The sequence below is a fragment of the Etheostoma spectabile genome, chromosome 4, assembly GCF_008692095.1.
Source record: "Etheostoma spectabile isolate EspeVRDwgs_2016 chromosome 4, UIUC_Espe_1.0, whole genome shotgun sequence".
Classification (NCBI taxonomy): Eukaryota; Metazoa; Chordata; class Actinopteri; order Perciformes; family Percidae; genus Etheostoma; species Etheostoma spectabile.
This window is the reverse complement of record NC_045736.1, coordinates 17,990,744-18,012,977: the sequence shown is the minus strand read 5'-3', so window position 1 is coordinate 18,012,977 and position 22,234 is coordinate 17,990,744. Positions and strand designations below refer to the sequence as shown.

The following is a 22,234-nucleotide window of genomic DNA, read 5'->3' as shown; positions in this document are numbered from 1 at the left end:
TTATATGGTAATTTGACGAGCTGCTTATAAAACTATCATACCGAGCGTTCCTTTGGGACAGTGAACGGCTGCAGGGAGACCAAACTTAGTCCTGGGCCACCAGATCCCAGCCTCGATGGCCTGAGGGCAGCTGTCATAGATTACTGAGAGAGATGGAGCAGGAACGAGAGGAGAGAAATGATGAGGGTAAAAATGGAAAATGATTTAATATATTTGTAGCTATAATGAAGCCGGGATTATAAATAAAGCATAACAGCATTTTGATCTGCTGCATTCTGACCTTCACAGCCGTTAGGAGAAACCTCGGCAAAGGGGTTGTCACAGCGGTCACACTGGCGTCCGATGACGCCGGGTTTACACTGACACTGGCCGCTCTCTCGGTCACACGCTCTGGAGAAAGAGCCGACTGGGTAGCAGTCACACAGCAGGCAGGTGTCACTGCCTTCAGGACGGTAGTGGTTGTCCTAGAAACGGGATTGGACCGAGGAAGTTGCTGATTAGCAATTTTCTTTTTGAATCAATAATTCAACCGCAGCCTCTTTTCATACATCCCCAAATTCCCACCTGAGTTTTTTTATATTTATGTCATCCACCTACGTTTCAGACTTGAGCTGACTCCCAATGTCAAACTACATACAGACTCTGAACAGGTGTAGTGTATAGTGACAACAACAAGTTTACTCTAAAAAGTTTGTATTCCTTTTTAAAGTATATTTATATCCTACAATGCTCTATAAAAGACTTCATACGACCATTGTGATAGGAAAGATTGCATGTACAACAGCTGATGTCAGTGTATGTGCCATCGCTTACAGATTGGCTTAGTTATGTTAATGGCCCTTAAAGACACTTTCCTAGCTAAGTCTGTTGTGATACCAAAGTTTTTATCTTATATCGGTGGGATAACTTTGTTTAAATGGAACTAAAAAAAACTCTGAATAATAATAAAAAAGACAGAAAAGGCTAAAGAAAGGATTGACGTGATGCACAATCTTTACATAATGCATTCACTTATAACTTGGAAACCCAGGATAATTGATGATTTACATTTTATCCTTGAGCTCTTTTTAAAATTCAAGTATTGATTTTGTGTATACAACAAACACATTGGGACACAGCTTTAGCGTCTGACAGAGTGATGGATCAAAGTTGCAAGTGGGCACACACTCACCTTGCACCGACACTCTCCGCTCGTCTTGTTGCATTCAGAGTCGAAGCCTTTGTCTGTCTGACAGTTACAGGGCCCACAGGTCTTGTGACCCCACCAGCCTCTGGGACACGGCAAGTCCGTCCTGTAGACAGAACACCAGAACACATGATCAATTTACCTGCAGAGTAATAAAACATGCAACACAACAGGAACCACGATTAACACACACATACACATACACATACACATACACATACACATACACATACCCACACACACACAAATATGGAAAACTGTACTTTTTCTCGCAGTAATGGCCAAAGTAGTGGCTGGGACAGTCACAGGTGTAACCACGAGAGGAGCTTGGCTTCCTGGTGCACGTTGACTCGTGCTCACAGGGGTTTAATGAGCATACATCGGTGCAGTTGGTGCCGTAGAAACCTGTAAAACAAAACAAAGGAAAATAAGTTGCTGTGCTCTCCCAACTGTGGTAAGCACAGATAAGAAGAAATGATTATGTATAAAAAAGGACTAACTTATGTTAGTGTTGCCTTATCACATGTTTAATGGAATACTAATAATTTTAACTGAGCAATTACACCTCCTTCACACCGATGGCTGAATTAGAGTTATACCCAGGTCGACTGTGTGTTTGAATGGGGTAACCCTCCTTGATCTACTCGGCTTTGCGACCCAGGTCACCAGATGTGTTTGATCAGGACAGACTAGGGTCGATTTCAATGTGAATTGCGCATGACCTGGGTTGGCTGCTGTGGAGTCTTTTATTAAAATGCACAGCAAACAGTTAAGCCCAACTTTACTTTTAATGAAATCAAACAGAGAGAAATGTTCTCTTCTCTTCTTAAAATGGTCAAAAATCAATACTGGAGTAACACTAGTTCTGCCGCTATACAGATGGACTGGAGTAAGTAATGATGGCTGTTCACTGAATATGACATGAAAACTCCCCCCCCCCCCCCCCCCACCATTTCTAGCACTTAAGGTAATTTTTATGCATTGGAATTGTCATAACCAGGGATGTACTCTTGTTGACGGGCTTGGTTGGAATTTCCAAAAGAAGGGTTGATCAGACAACCCTAGCCCAACCCTGGTAGGTGGTGTAAAAGAAGTATTAGAGGCATCAATATTAACATGAAGATGTTTTAAAATTTTTGATAATTTTAAGTAACCTTCCAGCCCTCTAAAACGTTATGATCAAGGTTTTGGGTTTCTAAACTTGTGAGCAGACTGACCAGCGAGGCAGGTGCAGGAGTAGCTGTCCCAGTCATCGCTGCAGTAGCTGCTGACAGGACAGGGGCTGGAGCTGCAGGGGTCGGGCACGTTGCAGCCCGGCTCCACGTTCACCTTCCTTGCCTGAGACAGACTCAGAGCCCCGCCCACACGCAGACCCTGCAGGCAAACAAACAAACAAACACATTTACAAATCCATGGCAACACAACCTGGTTATGCGTGCAATACATGTTTTAAAAGAAGTGAAAGGGGAAATTATCTCATATTGCAAATTGCTATTTGGTGAAACAGACCCCTGGAATGTGCTAGAAACACAAAGGTTGCTGGTTTGGGTGTGTCAAGGTGCTAAAGTACAAGCAGATGTTTAACTGCCCTCCATCATTAGCTCAAGAAGTTAAAACTTGTTTTAAACCACTGCTAAGTGAGCATGGCTTACGTTTCAAAGGGCAAGTAATAAAAGGGTTAAAAGTAGCTCAGATCTGGTTTAAAAATGATTTAAATAAGTGGTTTCATATCAGTGGCCATATTTAACATGACGATTACTTTACCTTGAAATATAGTGATTGTAATGGGAAAATTACATTTAACCAATGATTTTCATATGAATTATTCATAATAAGATCTCTAATGCCTCTCAGAGTATATGACTTCTGTATCTGTCATCTGTGTGTTTCTCCTTGATGGGAGACAACTGGATTTGTTGTGACTCCACACCATTTCCTTGAAGAATAGATGATGTGGAGCCCGACAGAAACAGTTGCGTAAAACGGTGTTTATCATAGCAGGTCCCAGGTCGAGACCATAGCCTATCCAAGAGACAAGATGTCCTTTTTCAACTAAGATAGAATGACCGGTCAAGAAACTTGACACAAGGAGGGCAGATTCAGAAATACATAAGAGCTCCAACTGTCTGCCTGAGGTCCACTAATTGTTATGTTTGAGATTAAACAGGTTTCCAAACAAGGGTTGGTTTTCCTCTGGGGGCACGGGATATAAGGAAGTGTATTATTGATTGCATTGACACAGAACTGTTGTCACTCTGTAACTTTGTGCATTGTGAGAGCTGTTCTTGTCATTTTTGAATGTTCTCTGCAGAAAACAACTAAACTTTCACCGGAGACTAAACTTTGATTCAGTTTGCAGCCTGTCTGTGTTCTGTTTCAACAGAGTCTCACTTCAAACCAAATTCCTCCCTCGCTGTTCAAGAAACTTCCACAACATGATTAAAACAACTCCCTTTAAACAAATCTAGATGCCTTTTGATCTGCTAAACATGAAAACAATGATTTCTAGATGAGTGGCTTACTAACATATGGTGTGCTTTTAGACGTGATCACAAATGCTTCTAGAATGGGGCCTACACAAGAGCCTGACCTGTATACAGCCCCGGAAGCCATGCAGAATTTTCCCATCAGGCCTTGCCAAACCACCAACGCTCAGAGTCTTCAGCTTAGAGTCTTGCAGCTTTCCGTCCACCTCCATACTGGCCTGAAAAGGTACATGACACAGACTTTATTGCTGCAAAACTACAATAATTGATTTCATAGTGATTTACAGCAACAATTATGCAACAACTCACCTGGTAGAGTCCCTGATCTAAAGACAACACTGCTTTGCGGTGGCTTGCTGCTCCCCCCAAACTGCTAATATCCAGCTGCAAATGATGCCAGTCTCCATCGTTCACCAGTACCTCTTCCACGCGGGAGAGAGTTGAGTCTTCCCCTCTGTGAAGCCCCATCAACACACTGCCCCCGCGCAGCTACAAAGGCAGGGAGAAAAGGGAGGATACAGCAGGAGGGAAATTAAACCGATGTTCCATAACAAAGGAGAAAATAAGACCTCCAAGTATCAGCACTGCATCACAAGAGAAACAGAGAGCTCTGAAAATGTTATATTTTTGTTTACATTTTTTTTTACACACTGCAGTCAAAGTTCAAACCTTGAATTGCTGCACATCACAGGTGTGCAGGGCTGGAAATAGATTATGGGACAGTTATGTAACATTGAAGTAAAAACGTAGCCGAACACAGATGCTATATTCAGTGACGTGCTGCGACTTGGATGGCCAACAGGTGGAGCCTCGATCCCAGAATGTTTTATCTTTTTGAAACTGCTGTCATGCTCTCACTGTGGTTGGGATCTCACTTTAAGTAACCATAAAAAGAAATAACCTAGAAATCGTTACTTTTCTTCTAATTAAAGTTTCTCTTTGAGGATAAACCTACATTGCTGTGCATTGCCACGTCTATAAAACTGTCTGTGGAGAGAAATAATTTAAAGGAGACCAGAATGTAGCAAGGAGTGTGCGTTTCTTATGTATCCACGTTCAGCGAGAAAAGGTGTAACATACACATGTTGCTCTCACCTGCAGTGTGAGGTTGTGCTGCTGACCGGAGGTGATGTGCAGCAGTGTTGCGCTGGCCTGACGTGTGCGGAACATGAGCTCTACATGCCATGGGACGGAGGCCGCCATCGCCGCCATGTTGTTCCATTGCAACAGACTGTTACCCAGGAAACGCTGTGGGCTGGTCATAACTACAGCAAAAAGATGATGTAAAAGAGAAAAGAGGAGAGAGAGTTGTACAGTACGTGACATGAGACAGTGAGTCACTAGTGTCAACCAGCAAGTCCACCATGCTCTTTGATCACATCCATGTTATCCGAGCTAAAAAAAACTCAGCTTATCAGACATAAAGAGATTTTGCATCAATCTGCCAGCTTTTTGTGGCTGTCTAAAATCAAATCAGTTGTTCCCAGAAAGCTCTATCATTGGCTTTACAAGTCAACACCTGTACCAATTTTTCAGTAATAAAATGAAATGTAACAAATGATTAAAGTCCCCCTCTAGTCATAAATGTGTTTTTCTCGTTTGTTGAATGTGATGTTTCAGCTTCACTGTCCAGATTGATGTACTGTACGAGCAGATTTTGATACTAGAAGAATGTTTTCATACACACATACACTGAGAATGAACTTACAGCAGAGAAACATTTACAACTATTTATGCTTTCATAGTTTCTTGATTTTCAATGAGGCAGAAGGAGTACAGGATATTTTAAGACTTCATAAGAGGGGACTTTTTTGTGGCAAAAACACATCAGACATAAATTATTTATCAAAGCAGAGTATTTGTGTGAGTCTAAAAATGTGTCTGGAGGGGATCTTTAATAACCCCAATGACTACACTAAATCTTTTAGTGTATCAGTGAAATTTTAATTTAAAATCATTTCATATGCAGTTTTATTTGTGTAGTTCATGAATCAGAAGGAAGTTATGGTGTTTGTGCACGCATGCATTGACTGTGAGAAGCTTTTTGGCTCTTTCACACGTAAAAAACAAAGTGACAGGAAAGGACACTCTGTCTGATGTGAAACGGTTACCCTCCGATTATGCTGTCTCTGTACAAAGGGAAGAAAAGCACCTGATCAAAACAATCGATTAGTGTTGGCAAATAAACCTGATGACCTGTGGCAGTCATTGTTGGCTGGTGAGATGACTGAGATGCAACGACAGAAATTGCAATGCGATTTCAATCAAAAGGTTTCACATTTACACAAAAAAATAAAAACAACAAGTTGAAAATGAATACATTAAACCTGTCTTAATAATCGCACTGTGTGAGTTAATGCTGGAGTTTAACCACACCTAGTTAACTCCGGTATACGCGTGGCCAGACGATGCCAATAGATCTATGTTTGGGCTGCAACTAACGATTGTGTTCATTTCTGATTTTTTCAGAAAATAATGAAAAATTCCAATCACAATTTCCCAAAGCTGAAAGTGACAGATTCAAATAGCTTGTTATCTAATGGTTGAAAGCCCCAAGATATTGAGTTTCAAGTAAGACAAAAGAAAAACAGAAAATCTTCACATTTGAGAAACTGGATCCACTGATTTTTTGGCATTTCCGCTTTTGATTATTAAAATAGTTTGTAGTTAATTTTCTGTTCATCCATCAATCTACATGCTCTGCCCCATTCCCACGCAGTACATACATAAAAAACTGCATTTAAAAAAAGTCACTTCTAATGATGCTATTGTTGTTTTGTTGATCATGATATTAAAAGTTATCAAAGCTCATTAAATCGCCATCCAAGATCATTAACATGTGATCACACTTCTTTATGTCCCACTTTTACATATCCATCCTCACCTTTTCTATAACTTATGCACTCTATGCAACACATTTGCCATTTTCTTGAATATCCAGCTCTGCTTTTACATCTATTCTACATACAAAAAACTGCTCACTGAAATAAATCTCTCTTTTTGCATTCTACGTTAAGCTAAAAACAAGAAGTGTGTGTTTTGACGTTTACAGGGCTCATTCCTTATCCTCTGTCTCTTCTCAAATTGCTGTAAACCATGAATCAGCACAGATAACAGCTGCAGTGAATCAGGTGGAACAAAAACAGACACTGGAGAACACTGGGACAGTAACATAAGCAACATACTGTATGTCTTTAGAAGCCAAAAAAAAAGCAATTAGTCCTACACGGTTCAAGATCATGTAAACCAGAATAAAATTCAGCTTGAAGCAGCTTCATTCTCACAACTGATACTGATTCTGTCATAAATCAGACATTAAAACTACCGTAGTGTAATCAACAGGCTTTTTATGACTGTGCATATCTGTATCACATCAGGTGATTCCCAAAAGCTGTGATTACTGATTTGACAAACACCAATGCACTGTACACAGTTGTACCTGTTATTTAAAAAAACTAACGCAGCCTTTTCTGTATAACTGAGTCTGTTACTTTTTGTCCGACCTGATGGATGGCCACTTCATACTCAATGACAAGTTGGGTGTCGGGTCACAGAGACAGTGGACAGTCTTGGGTCAAAACGGCAAACAAACATGTGTCAAGTCTCATGGCTTTCTCAACTTGACTCACCTCTTTCGCAGTTTTGTCCTCCAAATCCAAGCGGGCATTCACAACTGAAGGAGCCCCACAGGTTCACACAGGTTCCTCCGTTCAGACACGGGGTGTTGTTGCAGAAATGTCTTTTGGCGGAGCATCCTAGGAGGGCAAAAAAATAAGAGGTTGATTTACCCGTTTGATCTGTCCCTTTTGATCCGTCCCACATCATTATTTCATCAACGTAGCAAAGAGTCAGACGGAAATAAACTATTCATAGCAGGTACAATGATCAATTCCCACTGACTCTGCTTTCCCGCTGTGCTCATTAGTCATTGCTATTTTCTTTCCACTTCTCCCTCACTTGGCTGGTCCAACAATAAAACCTTTTAGGTTTTAGAGATGAAGTAAAGGAAAATCTCTGGATGCCAAACAGCAGGTCAAACAGCACGTACCTGGCAGAGTGCCGTTGTTAGCGATGAAGCTGGCCATGTCTATGTGCTGGTTGTCAATACGCAAGTTCTTCATGCAGCCTGAGAACTGCCGGTTGCGAACAGGAAAGTCTTCTGGGAGTTTCGGGACTCCTCCGAGGAGCAGCGGGCCGGTCAGGTCCAATGATCTGAAAACATAGAACCGTGAACATTTATGCACCCAGAGTGTTTTGCTCTGCCTTTACATCATCAACACTAATTGGGGGGGAACATATGAAAAATTCATCACAGAGATGGTTTTGCAGTTATTTTCCCCCTAGAGATGAAAAAGATGACAGAAAAAAGAAAATGCTTAGCTAACACCTTGGAGATGTGGAACTTAATTTCAAAACAACTTTACTCTCTCTTAATGAACTGACTGCAAAGAAAGTAATCACGTAAAATGGTGAAGTCAATACGGAGGTAAATAAGGGAAGATGTGAGGCAAAGAGCAAAAGGTTATTATTGAAATTCCTGTTGCAAAAATTAGACTTATCTCCTAACTAATAATTCTACTGATGTAATTCCTGTGGACTCACTTTTTGGATCCTGATTGGCTGCCCTGAGCAGAGCAAGTGTAGTTTTTGACCATGTGACCGAACCGGAGGGCCACAGAGGCGTCACAGTTGTCCACGGTCACTACGACAACCTTCTGGTCCGAGGGTCCCTGTGGGAGGCCGGCCTGGTTTAGTATCGGCTGTGGAGCGAGAGACAAACTCATGAATATCAAGATAAGGTGCCTGCCTAATGTCTGTGTAGAGCCTTTGGTCAAAACAGTGAGGATTACGAACGCCTTGTTGCCTTGCCTTTGCTGTGCACACTGAAGTCTTGGTGTACACTTGAGGATCTGGAGAACTTTCTAATGTTGGTCATTGTTGTTTTTTGTTCAACTAACTAACTAAGAAAACTAGGTTTTAAAGAGAATTCAACTCAGAATACTATCAAAGGTTTATTTTAGTGCTCATCAGTATGCACAGCAGAAGCTCTTAATATGATTTGATTTATGGACAGAAGTTATTACCTATAGTATCATGTTTATTAGAGAATTCATACGTTTGTCAGCTTAAAGTTCCTGAAACACTAATAAAAGAAAAATTGCTTTGCTACTAAGTATTTTTTGTTACCCAGCATTTAGGACCAAGAAGTAGGTTGTTAATAAAATCTCTCATTATTCTGTTTTATTTACTGTAATACAGGAATAATCCATAAAGCAGTGCAGAAACTTCTAGGGAATATCAGCCAGTGCTAAACTGTACATAGCTTTATGAGCCAGATTAAAAACTGGAGCTTTAAAACTGAGAAACAACAATCCAATAAATGGTCTTTTTGCATCACACTTGGTTCAATCCCTGTTTAGCTTTAGCTTGCTGTTGTTGAGTATTTAATAATACAACAGCTAGAGCTAAAAGCAAGCAAGCACCACACACACACACGCACACACGGGAGATGAGCTTGTTCTCTGCAGGACATCATCCCGCTTGACAAAGGATCTCCTTCATTGTCTGAGAAATCAATGGGGGGGAGCAACAAAAGGAGGAGGGGTCTGCGAGGGAGAGAATGATGATCCTGTCAATAAAAGGTCACAACCTCCTCTCAAAACGACCGGCTTCTCTGAGGTCACGTAAAGCTCATCTAAACCATAAGTGTAGGTTCAAGCTGGTGTTGCGAGCTGAGAGCTGAGCAGTGACTGCTCCCCTGCAGGCGGGGACGGGCCGCTGAGCGGTCATGAGCAGAATTAGCTCATCTCATATGTAGAGATGATATGAATAGTTGGCTCATTGCTGACAGCCTGAAAACACATGTTATTGTCTGGCTGTTTTAGTTCTACATGAAGTTAAACTAAAATAGAAATAGACACCACTGTCTGCAGGAGCCTAAACAATTATGATTTCCCTGATAGCTCGTCTTTGTTGTCTGATCCCTTGATTTAAAAGCTCATATACTGTACTGAGATATACTGTAACTGTCATTGGCTGGTGCAACCACATCTTTAGCGGCTCCATAACAGGAGATTTACTGAGACAAAACATATCAAGCAATCCAGAAATGACAAATATAATTTAAGCCTGAGGCGCTTCTGCAATTAAATTTGTCTCACATCATTTTCTCACTGAATATAATAGATGAAATATCTGTGAGCCTCTTATATTATGACTAAGAGGCTCCTGCACTCACTTTGTGTCTTGTGTTCACAGTGTAACAAGTGTTAGGGATGTGAACGAGATGAGACCAATAATAACCCTAAACCATCTGGCTGTATCATGACATCTCACCGGACTCACTTTATCATCCTCGGTGAAACAGAAATGTCAGGTTATTGGGCTGTGTATACTATATAATATACTATATGTGCATAATAGTAAATAAGAGTCTACAGCCATGCTAGAGGCTCTGAGGATGTATGTAGGCGCAGCGGTGCTTTGTGCTGATGTTCAGCGGGTATGTTTACCATGATCACTAACTTAGTTTAGTGGGTTTTCATGCTAACATTTGACAATTATCACTAAACACAAAGTGCAGCTGTAATTAGTTTTGCCTCATAAACCACAGCAGGAAACTTAAGAGGATAAATAAAGTTATGTCAATTTGTCCTGGGGGGAGTTGTTGAGACATTTATACAAAATTAAGACCTTATGGGATCGCTAAAATAAAATCAGAGATTCGCAAATTCAGAAGGATTCAACACTTAAGAATCATCCATGTCTATGCCAATATATCAAATAGATATTGAGATATTTCACAGGATGAGTGAAGACTTTGACCTGCTGATGAGGAGAGATAAAAGGTGAAGGGATTATCAAAGTCAGCAGGATTCATCCTCTGGGGACCACGAATGTCTGGACAAAATGTTATAGCAACTCGTCAAAATTTACAAATAAAACACTTACATATTTAAACAATTAAAACAAATACAGTGGGCCATAATTTGCAAAAATGCAAATTGCACTTGCAACAGAAGGCATCTCACAACACCTCCTAGAGTTCAGACTGAGAAAAAAAAACACAGGATGGAAACTGTCAAGAGGTTTTTGGTTTTATTACTAGAACTAAATTGTCCTGAATTGTCCTTGATACTCCCGCAGCGAAATTAAACCAGAGCAGTTTTTTAAAAACAAAAAATAAAAAAGATAAAAAGCCAGTAAATTAAAGAAACAAAACAACCCAAACATAATTCCAAAAAATTATTAAAACTTAAAGAAATTTGTCAACAAACAGAAAGACCATTTATTATTAAAGTTTTCAGTTTGTATGTAAAAAAGAAGAAAGTGACCAGGTGTTGAATTTTCCGGTTTTTCAATGTGAGGTTGGAGGTAATTGAGTTTTGGTTGTGGACAGTATGTTGATTTAATAATGTTGTTGTAGAGTTTTGAGAAAATTGGGCTATTGAAGGATATTTGTAGAAATGTAAAATGGGCTTATGGTGATTATGGGATTGGTTTGTAGATGAAGGGGAGGAGATGTAGAAGTATGGTCTAAGATTGTAAAAAAGAGATGGTAGATGGTGTTAGAGTATATTTATGTCTTTTTTTATTTGCTTTCTCCTCTTCGGCTTTTCTCTCCAACAGTGAAGGGGAGTTGATATCCGGTGGCGAAGAGGACAAAGGGTATCCTTGAAATCTTTATCCGGCACTTAAAAAGGACAGCCTCACCCCATGAACCGGCTCCTTGGGCCGGTTACTTCAGGGGGGGCGGCATTTTCAGTATGTCCAGCAGTTGTCCAATGTCCTCCTCTCTGCCACCGTCACCAGTGAGTCTAGCTTCATGCCGACCACAGAGCCGGCCGCCTGATCAGTTATCCAGCCTGTGGGTGTCTTCTTTGATATGCTGGCCCCCCAGCACCCACAGTGTAGAAGAGGACATGGTGACCACAGACTGGTAGAACTCCACAGCAGTTTGCTGCAGATGGTAAAGGAGCGCAGCCTCCTCAGGAAGTACAGCCGGCTCTGTGTCTTCCTGTACAGGTGGCTGCTGTGTGTTGTCCAGTCCAGTTTGCTGTCCACCACAGCCCGAGGTATTTGTACGACTGAAACTGCCCCCACCTCAACTCCTCTAGCAGGACCGGTCGTGGTCTTGGTCTGGACCTCCCAAAGTCAATGACCAGTCCTTCGTCTTAGAGGTGTTGAGCTGTAGGCAGTTAGTGCGACACCAGAGAGCAAAGTCCCCCACCAGACTCCGTTTACTCCTCTTCCCTGTCACCGCTGATACCCCCAACGATGGCTGTGTCATCTGCGTACTTCTGTATGTGACACAGCTCCGAGTGTAGCAGAAATCCGAGGTGTACAGGGTGAAGAGAAGAGGGGCCAGCACTGTGCCCTGGGGGGCTCCAGTGCTGCTGACCACAGTGTCAGACATGATGTCCTTTAGCCTGACGTACTGTGAATATTTTGGTGGCCATGGAAATTGTGCTTGCCACCTCACTCCTCAGTCTGCAGTTCAGGTAACTTAACCATGAAGTCAAGTATTAAAACACTAAATCAAAGTTTTGTAAACTCTTTTTAAGATTGACCAACTAACAAGCTGCTGAGTAACTTAAGAAGATTAGTACTTTCAGTACAACATACCCTGTTGTCAAAGCAACGTTCCCACAGGATGTCCCAACAATTATTTTCTTGACTGTGAAACTCACTGTTCAACACTGAAATGTTAAGTAGACGGGAACAGACACTGATGGTGGCTTTTTACTTTTCAGTTGATGCTCATTGAGGCCAATTTGTTACAAGTTTGTTGATGATGAAAAAAGCAAGCATACGGTGTGAATTGCCAAAGGTGAAATCATCCGACATGCTTTTTCCACGGTTTCCCTTCACTGTGAAAGCTCTGAAACAGGCAGCGCTCCAGATTGGACGCTCCTTTCCCTGACCTCTGCTGTCATCAGTCACGGCTGTTGACTCTCTAATAATGACTGTCTGTCAGGACGTCTTTCTGCAGCACAAAACCCCATCCTGTCAGCGCTGATTGAAGCGCACATATTTGCTCAAGACCACATTAAACACTGGTCTCATTCGCCACTACAGGGGATTATGGGAATATGAGTTCCCTGTCAAAGAGCGTGACAGGGGTTGCGCTGGAGGAGCATGGCAGCAAGCAACACAAATATAGGATCTAAGATTGACTAGAAAAACCATAGCAACAAGAGGGGTCGGCCCTGAAGCGCAGCGTCCCTGTTCAAAGCCCAAGTCAATACTTCTCTCGGCTTTTCTTTACCCTCCTTTTGCTTCTCTCCTGCTCGGCTTTTCTGTCCTCACTGGAGAACAGAGTGAGAGGGGCACCTTCCCCGGGGCCACATCATTCACTGCCCGTGGTCCCAAAGGAAGCAGAGCCCAACACAAAGACAGCGGTCATTGCCATTCTCCACAGTCTTCCCTCATCCTGAAAGCCACATTTCAATCTAAAATGCCCCCTCACAGCCTCACCCTGCCCCACCCCCTGCAGACAGGGACGGGTCAGAGTGGGCCACTATGTGTTACCTTCAGTGGGAGGAGCCATGTTTCTACCTCAGCAACTCACAGGATGTGGAACATGAGAGGCGGACCGGGAGAATTAGTTCAGCCAGAGCTGGGGGCCGGACACCCCCCCCCCCCCAGAACACTTCTGGGATATATATTATATTATATATATATATATTCAATATACATGTAATTAATACATATGTAATGAGTACAGTGGTTACACTTTATGATATTGGTGCAAATGTACATGATCTAATTATACATATACACACACATATATACTATATATATATATATATATATATATATATATATAATATATATGATAAAAAACAGCTTCATATTTACATTAGAAGAGGTTCTGGTTTTGCTCTGAGGCTGATCAGATGTATGAGTCTGAAACACTCTTTTTCATGTAACTGTCCATCTGATTTTGTGGCATATAAACTGTAGGAAGTTAACTTTCAATAATTGATGATCCACTTTTAACACAAATGCAACAGGAATTCTTGAAATATCCTGCATTAAATCATGAATTATGCATTAAATTAAACATCAATATATTATATATATATATAATATATATATATATATATATATATTATATATATATATATATATATAAAACAAAAGAATCAGAGATTTATTTGATTTGAGGGTTTTGTACCAAAGTGATTAATGAGTCTTTAATATCTTCTTGGCAGAGAAACAACTAGTTTTCATACAAAAGTTGACAAGATTTTCCCCCTTCATCACTTCTTCTGGCTAAAATCTGACACGGCCCTGTTATCATAGACACTGAATAGAAAATGTGAGCAGCGGGGGTGTTGCCTGGCAACATCTTTATGATGCAAAGTGACTTCCTCAATAGACTAAAATGTGACATCCTGTGTGTTGGTCCTGGGTGGGAAAGTACTGAGACAGCAGAGACAACAGCTCCATACATTCCTCCACAGATTAAGTTGTTGTGATGTTCTTACAGAGAAATGTATTAGTCGAAACATATTAGATCCAATCTGAGCATGTCTGGAAAAGCATTGCCTTCCCACTCTGGCTTTCATTCATGAATGGATGAAAGCCCCCCCCCCCCCCTTGTCTCTCCTTCCATCAGTGTCTAGTTGGCATGTTGGCTGGTTTCCAGATCATCAGCCTGTCAGTGATTCTTTAGTCTGAAACAGCAGCAGCACTAAAAAAGGCTGTACAACAAACTTAGACAACTAACTTGCACCCAGTACCGTTTATCCTCTATGATGTCCTAAAGACGAAGCCTTTTATTGAGAAAGCATGTCAGTTATCACTGCAGCCTTTAACACAATAAAACTAAACTGTCTGTCGTCTGTAGCGGATCGAACCTGCAACCTGATTTCATTTTAATATTTTCGGTAACTATGTCTGGTATTCTAAGTCTACACCTGATGCGGGGCACAGCAGCAGACAGATTTAACCACCAAGTTACAGCAGCTTTTGTGTAATGATAAAAAGAAGGAAATGAAAAACACAATTGGAATATAGTGACGTTTTACCAAGCTCACCTTTGTTTAAATTAATACTTTGACATATTGGGAACTTAAAAGTTTTCTTTTTTTTTATAAAATTCTGCAGCTTTGAGAGTGGTTTCCATAAACCTAGTACATGGTGTTTGAGGAGTAGTTCCTGTTAATTACCTTGTTGTAGTAGTGGACCTCCACCACGTGCCACTGGCCGTCGCTGACTCCTCCGAGGATGTACGGTGAAACTGTAGTCTTGGTCTCGCCTGAGAAACAATGAAAGAAGTGAATGACTGACAAAAATGGCATTAAAATGAAGGGAAAAAATTGCAGTCAATCATAATGCCAAAAGAGAAATAAACCAAAGCTGTTCTACCTGCAGAGAAGGTGAGCTGTATCTGCTCATTGATGATTTCCATGGCAATGAAGTCATGTTTTTCATTGAAGCGCCCGTTATAGAGTAACAAACCGTTGCACTCTTTGGTAGCAAATCTGAAAAAAACATTTAAATTATATTTGTCACTACTCAATCTCATTGCTGTTTGTTCATGTTTAATTTTTTTTTTATTTATATTTACTCTATTAATTAAAAATTCAAGGCGGTGATATTGTGCTTCTTTTTTTTGCCCACAAATTCCATAAAAAAAACAAATCCAGCAATAAATTAATCATAACCATAATCATAAGGATAGTCAATGTAGTTACAAACTGGCATATCATATTCCTCTGTGCCTTGGACCTCAATTATTGTCCAAAAACTATAAAAAAAACACACAAGTAAGCCACACCTTTGCACATTCATTCATTCCGATGAACCACCGTACTTTATTTTAACTCAGTCCCATGTGCACTGCTACTGTAAATACAGAGTACCAAATGTGTAATATAAATGTGAAAATAATCCTGTTTAAGTGACATTTACTAAAAAATGACATTGCCCAGCAATGTAAGGAAATTACTGAGCCTTTGAAAAAAGAAAACACCTGTTTTTAAAAAATGGCATCTTAAATAGGAATGAATGGGATTAGGGCTGAGTGCCAAAAACATGGTCAAGAAGAATTGAGAGGAGGAACACATTGTTGGTTTTGGTCTTTTCATGAGATTTATTAAAATTAAGAAAAATGTCCTTTCACACCAGCCTTTAAACATAACGTACCAAATGACGTCAGTTAATAAGTATGTCTTATTACTGACGTAAATAAGTACTGGTGTGTTCTATAAGAAATTATTTGCTGTCAGCTATGCCTGTACTCCATATTAACATACAACTGAGAGAAAAGAAAAAGGGCAGGGGTCTCCTTTTGGCCCATTTATAAATATCCACCTTACTTTCCATTCACGCTGGATTGCTTCAGTAATACAGTGTGACGTATACCTTCCTATCACGAACACGAGCTAAACAGTTATCAATGCACATATAATGAGGTTAATCATGAACACAAGGCCGAGTCAGAGGAACAAACAAACAGTCATATTTGCAGCACAGACACAGGGATGGAATGCAGAATCTGCGTGCCATGAATAGATATCACAGAGCCACATTACATGATACACTACAGCAAAGAAACAGAAAACTAGGGCAATGTCAAAGCAGAATGGCTGGGGAACACATTACAGCAAGTAAAGAAGAAGCACACAAGAAGACAGCAGCGACAATTTCAAAATATATTTTCTCACGGAGGAGAACACAGACAGCTGCCAGTGCTGTAACCACAGCCTCAGTTTCAGATTTCTCTTTGCATCTTGATGAAACTAGATTGCCCGGGGCCGCCATGTTGTATGATCCTTGCATATTAATGCACATTTCAATATATCTGCGCCTATATCTGCGCCTCACTCTCGATCTGGGATCTAAGTATGTGGTAGAGCACATGGTTTCAAAAGATCACGCTTTACCTGTCAGATGTGGTTCGCGGCCGTAAATCTTATCCTGTGAAAATGGGTTACTGGGATGTGTGAAAGTATGTTATTACAGAAAAAAAACAGAACTAACTAGCAGATGTATTCATTCTCCATCCCACAGGGGACCCAACAAAGAGTCTCCTGTGCACATCTGCCAACGGAGAGGCTTACTAGTGTCTGGTTGTCTGGTCATTTACTCCATTAACATGCAGCTTTCTTTTCTTTAAAAAGACTAATGACTTATTTAAAAAAGATCAATCACAGACTGGCTATGGAACACTGAAAACCACAATGCTGGTGTGATTTTTTTTCTTTTTCTGAACCCAAAGGGACCTGCAGTCTCTGCCTGAGCATGTCATGTGCCTTTTAAGTATGTCATTTACACATCCAAATATCTATACATGCTCTTTCGACAACATGAACAGCCGCCCACCACCCTCTTTCAGACTTCAGGGTTTGAGGGCATACTGTACATGATGCTGTTTGTGCAGTATTCTTTAACTGGAGAAGAGCCAGGGGGCCCAGCACCGCTGACCTGCTTACTGAGAAAAGCAATAATCACGACCTCAAAGGAAAGAGGATGCTCATGCTTCAGCTGATAATAACAGCAGAGACAGATTAGTCAGATATCGTCTATATATTCAGCAAAGAATACCGAATGCCTACTAGAATTATGATCTAGAGAGTCTATTACTCTTCACTAGGCTTTCAGTCTTTGACGGATCGATTTAAAAGGCTTTTCCAGATTGCCCCCAAGAGCCTTCTGAACTATGAGAGTAATCAGCCGGAGCTAAAAACTGACTCAACTTGCATCACTGCATGTCACATTAGGCACCCATCAGTAAAAATAACAACCAGTCTGCCCTTATGTAGGGAACCGTGTCACGCTATGCTAACATGCTGCAATACACAAGACGTGTGCAGTGGGGAGGAAGAAAAAAAGGCTTACTACATAGAAGTGTGAAATACAGATACAAAATCTGTGTTAGATAATAAGATTTATATGAACCGCTGGAATGAAGAAGCATTCTTATTTAACTACTTTTTTTTACTGGTCCAAAAACTGGTGAAAAATCTTTACAACTATTCAATGGATTCAGATGAATGTTTAAACAGACACTGATGTTCCCTGGAGGATCACTTCTACTGATCCTCTGACTTTTCCTCTTGCGCCACAATAAGTGTGGTTCCTGTACATTTTCAATTTGAGCATAAAAATGACTGCAGACTAAGTTTTGCTGACCTAAACATCAGTTCAGTCACAGAGAATATTGGTGATATCACAATGAGATTTTTTTTTCATCTTGTTTATACTGATCCCAAAACACACAGAAATCTCAGCCTTAATTGTGGAGCTCAACAGCACAGAGCTGTGATAGCACGAGACCTAAACTTAGCCGTCACTGTGAGTGAACCAGATCCACATCCAGAGTCGTTCCTCATAACAGAAGCTCTTTCTCGGAGAACCTGATCAGTGCAGGGTCAGGTATCAGAGCTAGTTGTTGACCTCTTCTTCCTCAGGCTCTCATTATTGCCACCTTTTACACAGCAGCTAGTTCAGCAGCTACTTCACTTATGTGACCTGCCAGTGAAATCTAGACCACTTTCAAAACTTGTTTGAGCAGTTTGCCATCAAAAAAGAATGTTATGTGAACCTCGATTAAAGGAGGGCCGAGTCCATAAGTCTCACTAGGGAGATATTATTTCCACCAGTAGCCATTGTGTCAACCCCTGCCAAGCACGTCTAAGGTGACAACTATCACAATGACTATGACAAAATGGCAGGACACATTCCCTGTGATACAATCCGAGAGACGATACTTGTTGTCACTTGTTGTGACATATATCAAACAGAACGGACGGCTTCTATCGTTTATTACATTTCATTGCATGGAGATTTCATGCAGATTGGAGATCCTGCTGCCTTTGCATGTGTTCAGTGTTCATCGCTCATCTGCTCATTTCCAAAGCACCTCCCTCTCCACCAACCACCCTCAAATAATCAACAACACAGACTAAAAGCTTTGGCTTCAGTTTCCCAACATGCTTCACTTGCATCACAATAACTGATTCTGACACACCTTGGATGGTTGAAGAAAAATACTATTCTATGAGAAAGTATCTTTACAATGTTGTCTATGATTATGCACTGCAATAAGCAGAAATGAGACCTTGCATGTAAACTGTCTAATTTCAAAATTAATAAAAGTAATAAAATTTACATGAGGTGTTTTCTTTTTGTGCAGTGTTGGAAAAAGAAGGAACCTTGGGCTCAAATCTTTGCTATTTTACCAAATGCTAATTGTGGAATGAGATAGAGCCTCCAGCTATCAGAGAAAGTGCCAGCGTTAGCAATGACATCGCTGTTTGCACATCTCAAGTGATAAATAGTCTGAACTGGAATTTCTTTTTAGTCTGCTAGTCTTTTCTTTTAAATATGTGTAATATAAAATTAAGTGGCCCCTATGTAGCCTCCCAGTATGGTAGTTTAAGGAATAATTTGATATTTTGGGAAATAAGTTTAATCACTTTCCTGCCAAAGTTATCTGAGAATGTATGTATATAATTCTGTGAATATACAGTCTGTATGCTAAATATGAAGCTAGACTCAGCCGCTGGTTGGTTTAGTTTAGCATAAAAACTGCAAAAAGAGCAAAACAACTAGCCCAACTTTATCTAAAGGCAACAACATTCACCTACCAGTATCAGCAAAGTTCACAAATTAACATTTTACATCTCGTTTAATCATTCATAAAAATGTATTAATGCAAAATGCACTGCTTGATTTAGTTGTAAGTGGGGGTTTCCCATATACGAATCAAGGATAGAAAGTGAGGTGTGTTGTTGTATAACTTGGAAAGGTCTCTGAGACTAATTTGTGATTTTTGGGCTGTTTAATAAAATTGCAAATAAGATTGTACCTAAAAAATACCGGGCTTCACCTTGCTGAGGGAGACTGAAAGTAGGCCTGCTGCTGACTCACAGCTCACAGCTCAAAGTGACACTGAGTGAGATAAGATCAGACTCACTCTTGGCTGTGGCATTAACATCCTTACGTTATGCAAGTCTCCTCTCCAAAAACACAGCTCCTTCAGCTCAGCTACTGTCCAGCTTTTACTTCACAGTACAGTATGCACACCTCTAATGTGCAGTATGTCTATGCGGTAGTTTTGTATTTAAAACACAGGAACAATAATCTAATACCAAAGTGGCACTACAGGAGATGGCCGTTGTTCAGTGAGCCCATCATTGTTATCAAACACCATTATGGTTACATAAATGTGAGGTGGAGGGAGCACACTTTAGTGAAAAGGAGAGCTGGAGAGTATGCAGAAGTAGGATGTGAGGGTGGATAAAGAGTGAGTCCCAGATTAGCAGTGCAGGTGATCCAGGTGAGCTACAGCTTGTTGCAGGGAGGCGGAGGTGCTTACGTGAGAGAAAGGGTGAAGTGAAAGCGCTGGCGGAGGCCCTTGAAGGTAAGGAAGGAGTGCGGGGGGAAGTTGCGTGTGGTCATCTCACAGTAGGGCTTCTCGTAGCCGCCCGGCGGACAATCGCATTTAAACCCACCGACCAGCAGGTTGACACAAGAGCCCCCATTCTTGCAGACTCCCGGAGCACAGCGGCCCGAGCGGGATGACAGCTCACAGCGCTCTCCTGGACACAGAGAGATGGATGGAGAAGGAGAAAGATGGAGAGAAATGAGGATTAATATTGTTTGTAACAAGCAGCATCACCTCAGTCATCCCTGTGGCTTCCACCTCAGGGACTTCACACTGCTATATGCTTCCTGTCTGTCACTGCAGCTGTCCCATATGTGCTGCTATAGAGGTCTTACATTATCCGCCTGAAATAAACAGCTCTACTGTTTCAAACATACAGTCAATGAAAAATAAATGATTACATTGTTAACTAAGTGTATTATAGGAAAGCTGACTCAGCGTTATAAGAGTGTTCTCTTTGAGTGTTTCTGCAGTTTCAGTGCTTCTCTCTCCTCTGTGTCACACCCAGCATGACTCCCCCTCCTCCCTCTGGGAATATAGTTGCATTTTGTGCTGCATTCATATTCAGGGAGACAACTTGATGTCTCAAAGCAGTGAGTTGGAAGTGTGTATGCATTTAGACTCTGAAGCCGTCAAAAGCAATGACTGCAGTTTCTGCAGACTGTGGTGGCTCATGGTGATTACTTTAAGCTATTTCACACTTCACAGACATTTGATGAGTTCATTTTCAGATGACAAGCAGAAATAAATAGTTGTGTCCTTCCTATCAGACACTGATTTTCCATACTCAGAAGGCCTCTTCCAAAGTGAATCTATGTTGATGCTTTTCATGATAAACACTTATCAAACCGTTCTTAAATACCAGTCAGGTAAGTAAAATAGGGCTGCAACTAACGAATATTTACACAATTCTGAAAATTATTTTCTTGCCTATTTTTGCCTCCCTAAAAAAATGACAAAAAAACAGTGACCAAAACCCAACAATATTCAGTTAACTATCACATAAGACAAACAAATGCACAATTGAGAATCTGAAAGAGATCAGCAGAACTACTGCTTGAAAAATGACTTAGAAAATTAATTGATTATCAAAATAATTGCAGACTGTTGACAACCTGTGAGATGGACAGGCTTGCTAGCTCTCCCGGCGCCACGCAGACACAGGACGTACATTCTCAAGTACATCAAGAGAACTTTTTGGCCAAGACACAATCCACGTGAGTAGACGCCACAGACTTCCTTGCTGCCTGCCTAGCGTGTCAGCACCTTTATTTATATTGCGTTGATCCACGGTAGAGAGGTGTTTTCTATCTTCTATGATAATTTGGTATATATTTGGGTTTTAGACTGTTGGTCGGTAAAAAACAAATTAAGACCATCTTTCGACACTTTATAGACAAATCAATCAATTGATTGACTAACCAAAAATGTTTTTAAAAGATTAATCAATGATAAAAAAAACATCATCTGTTGCACTCCTAACATTGTGCTAAACTACAGAAGGAGACAGTGACACCAAGCCAACAAAGCAACCAGTTATTAATCTGAAGGGGAAAATCAGTACAGCAGCCAGACATCCAAAGACAAAGAGACTGTGTCCCAGGCCTTTGCCTTCCTCAGCCCGGCTCACATGTGCCGTTTGTCCGGAACCTATGGATTGGGAGCCTGCAGCAGTTGCTCAGGCGAGACCGCACGCTCCCATCCGTGAGCTGGAATTTGTGTCGAGCCACTCAGTCAGCAGTGTGGAAGATTTCCGCTGTGTAGGCTACTACAGCACCACTGTCACACTGGCGTGCATGTACACACACACACACACACACACACACACACACACACACACAACACCTCCGTCCAACACAACTGATACACAGGCCTTTTATTTACTCTTTGACTATTAATCACTCTATTCACAGTCCGCTGGAATTAAGTTTCTTTGTCTTGTCACTGTGACTATCGCTGGGGTGAATCTAGTCAGTCAAATGAAGTCAAGAGATGAGACGTTAGAGTTGGTGAAAATGACACTGAACATCGAGACAAATGAAAAGTTAATTCAGAAGACAGCGATTAAACTTTAAGCTGCTGTTTACAACAAGATAACAAGTTATAAAAGGATTTTAAATCATCCGTTAATGTTTAGAAATAAGAAATGGTGGTTGATGA

The 22,234-nt window shown here is 40.9% G+C and overlaps 1 protein-coding gene across 4 annotated transcripts in view; it reads right to left on the bottom strand.

The window, feature by feature from the left end:
- celsr2 (cadherin, EGF LAG seven-pass G-type receptor 2) overlaps positions 1 to 22,234 on the bottom strand; it is a 63,180-nt gene that overhangs the window by 13,650 nt on the left and 27,296 nt on the right. For all 4 annotated transcript variants that reach the window (XM_032513216.1, XM_032513217.1, XM_032513219.1 and 1 more), the window contains exons 3-16: positions 20,006 to 20,228; positions 15,049 to 15,164; positions 14,850 to 14,938; positions 8,275 to 8,432; positions 7,721 to 7,884; positions 7,302 to 7,427; positions 4,768 to 4,937; positions 3,982 to 4,161; positions 3,777 to 3,890; positions 2,404 to 2,560; positions 1,450 to 1,591; positions 1,172 to 1,292; positions 281 to 464; positions 42 to 143 (exon numbers count right to left, since the gene is read on the bottom strand). In XM_032513216.1, the coding sequence (XP_032369107.1) occupies positions 42 to 143; positions 281 to 464; positions 1,172 to 1,292; positions 1,450 to 1,591; positions 2,404 to 2,560; positions 3,777 to 3,890; positions 3,982 to 4,161; positions 4,768 to 4,937; positions 7,302 to 7,427; positions 7,721 to 7,884; positions 8,275 to 8,432; positions 14,850 to 14,938; positions 15,049 to 15,164; positions 20,006 to 20,228 (2,046 nt within the window). The remainder of the gene's footprint in view (positions 1 to 41; positions 144 to 280; positions 465 to 1,171; positions 1,293 to 1,449; positions 1,592 to 2,403; positions 2,561 to 3,776; positions 3,891 to 3,981; positions 4,162 to 4,767; positions 4,938 to 7,301; positions 7,428 to 7,720; positions 7,885 to 8,274; positions 8,433 to 14,849; positions 14,939 to 15,048; positions 15,165 to 20,005; positions 20,229 to 22,234) is intronic.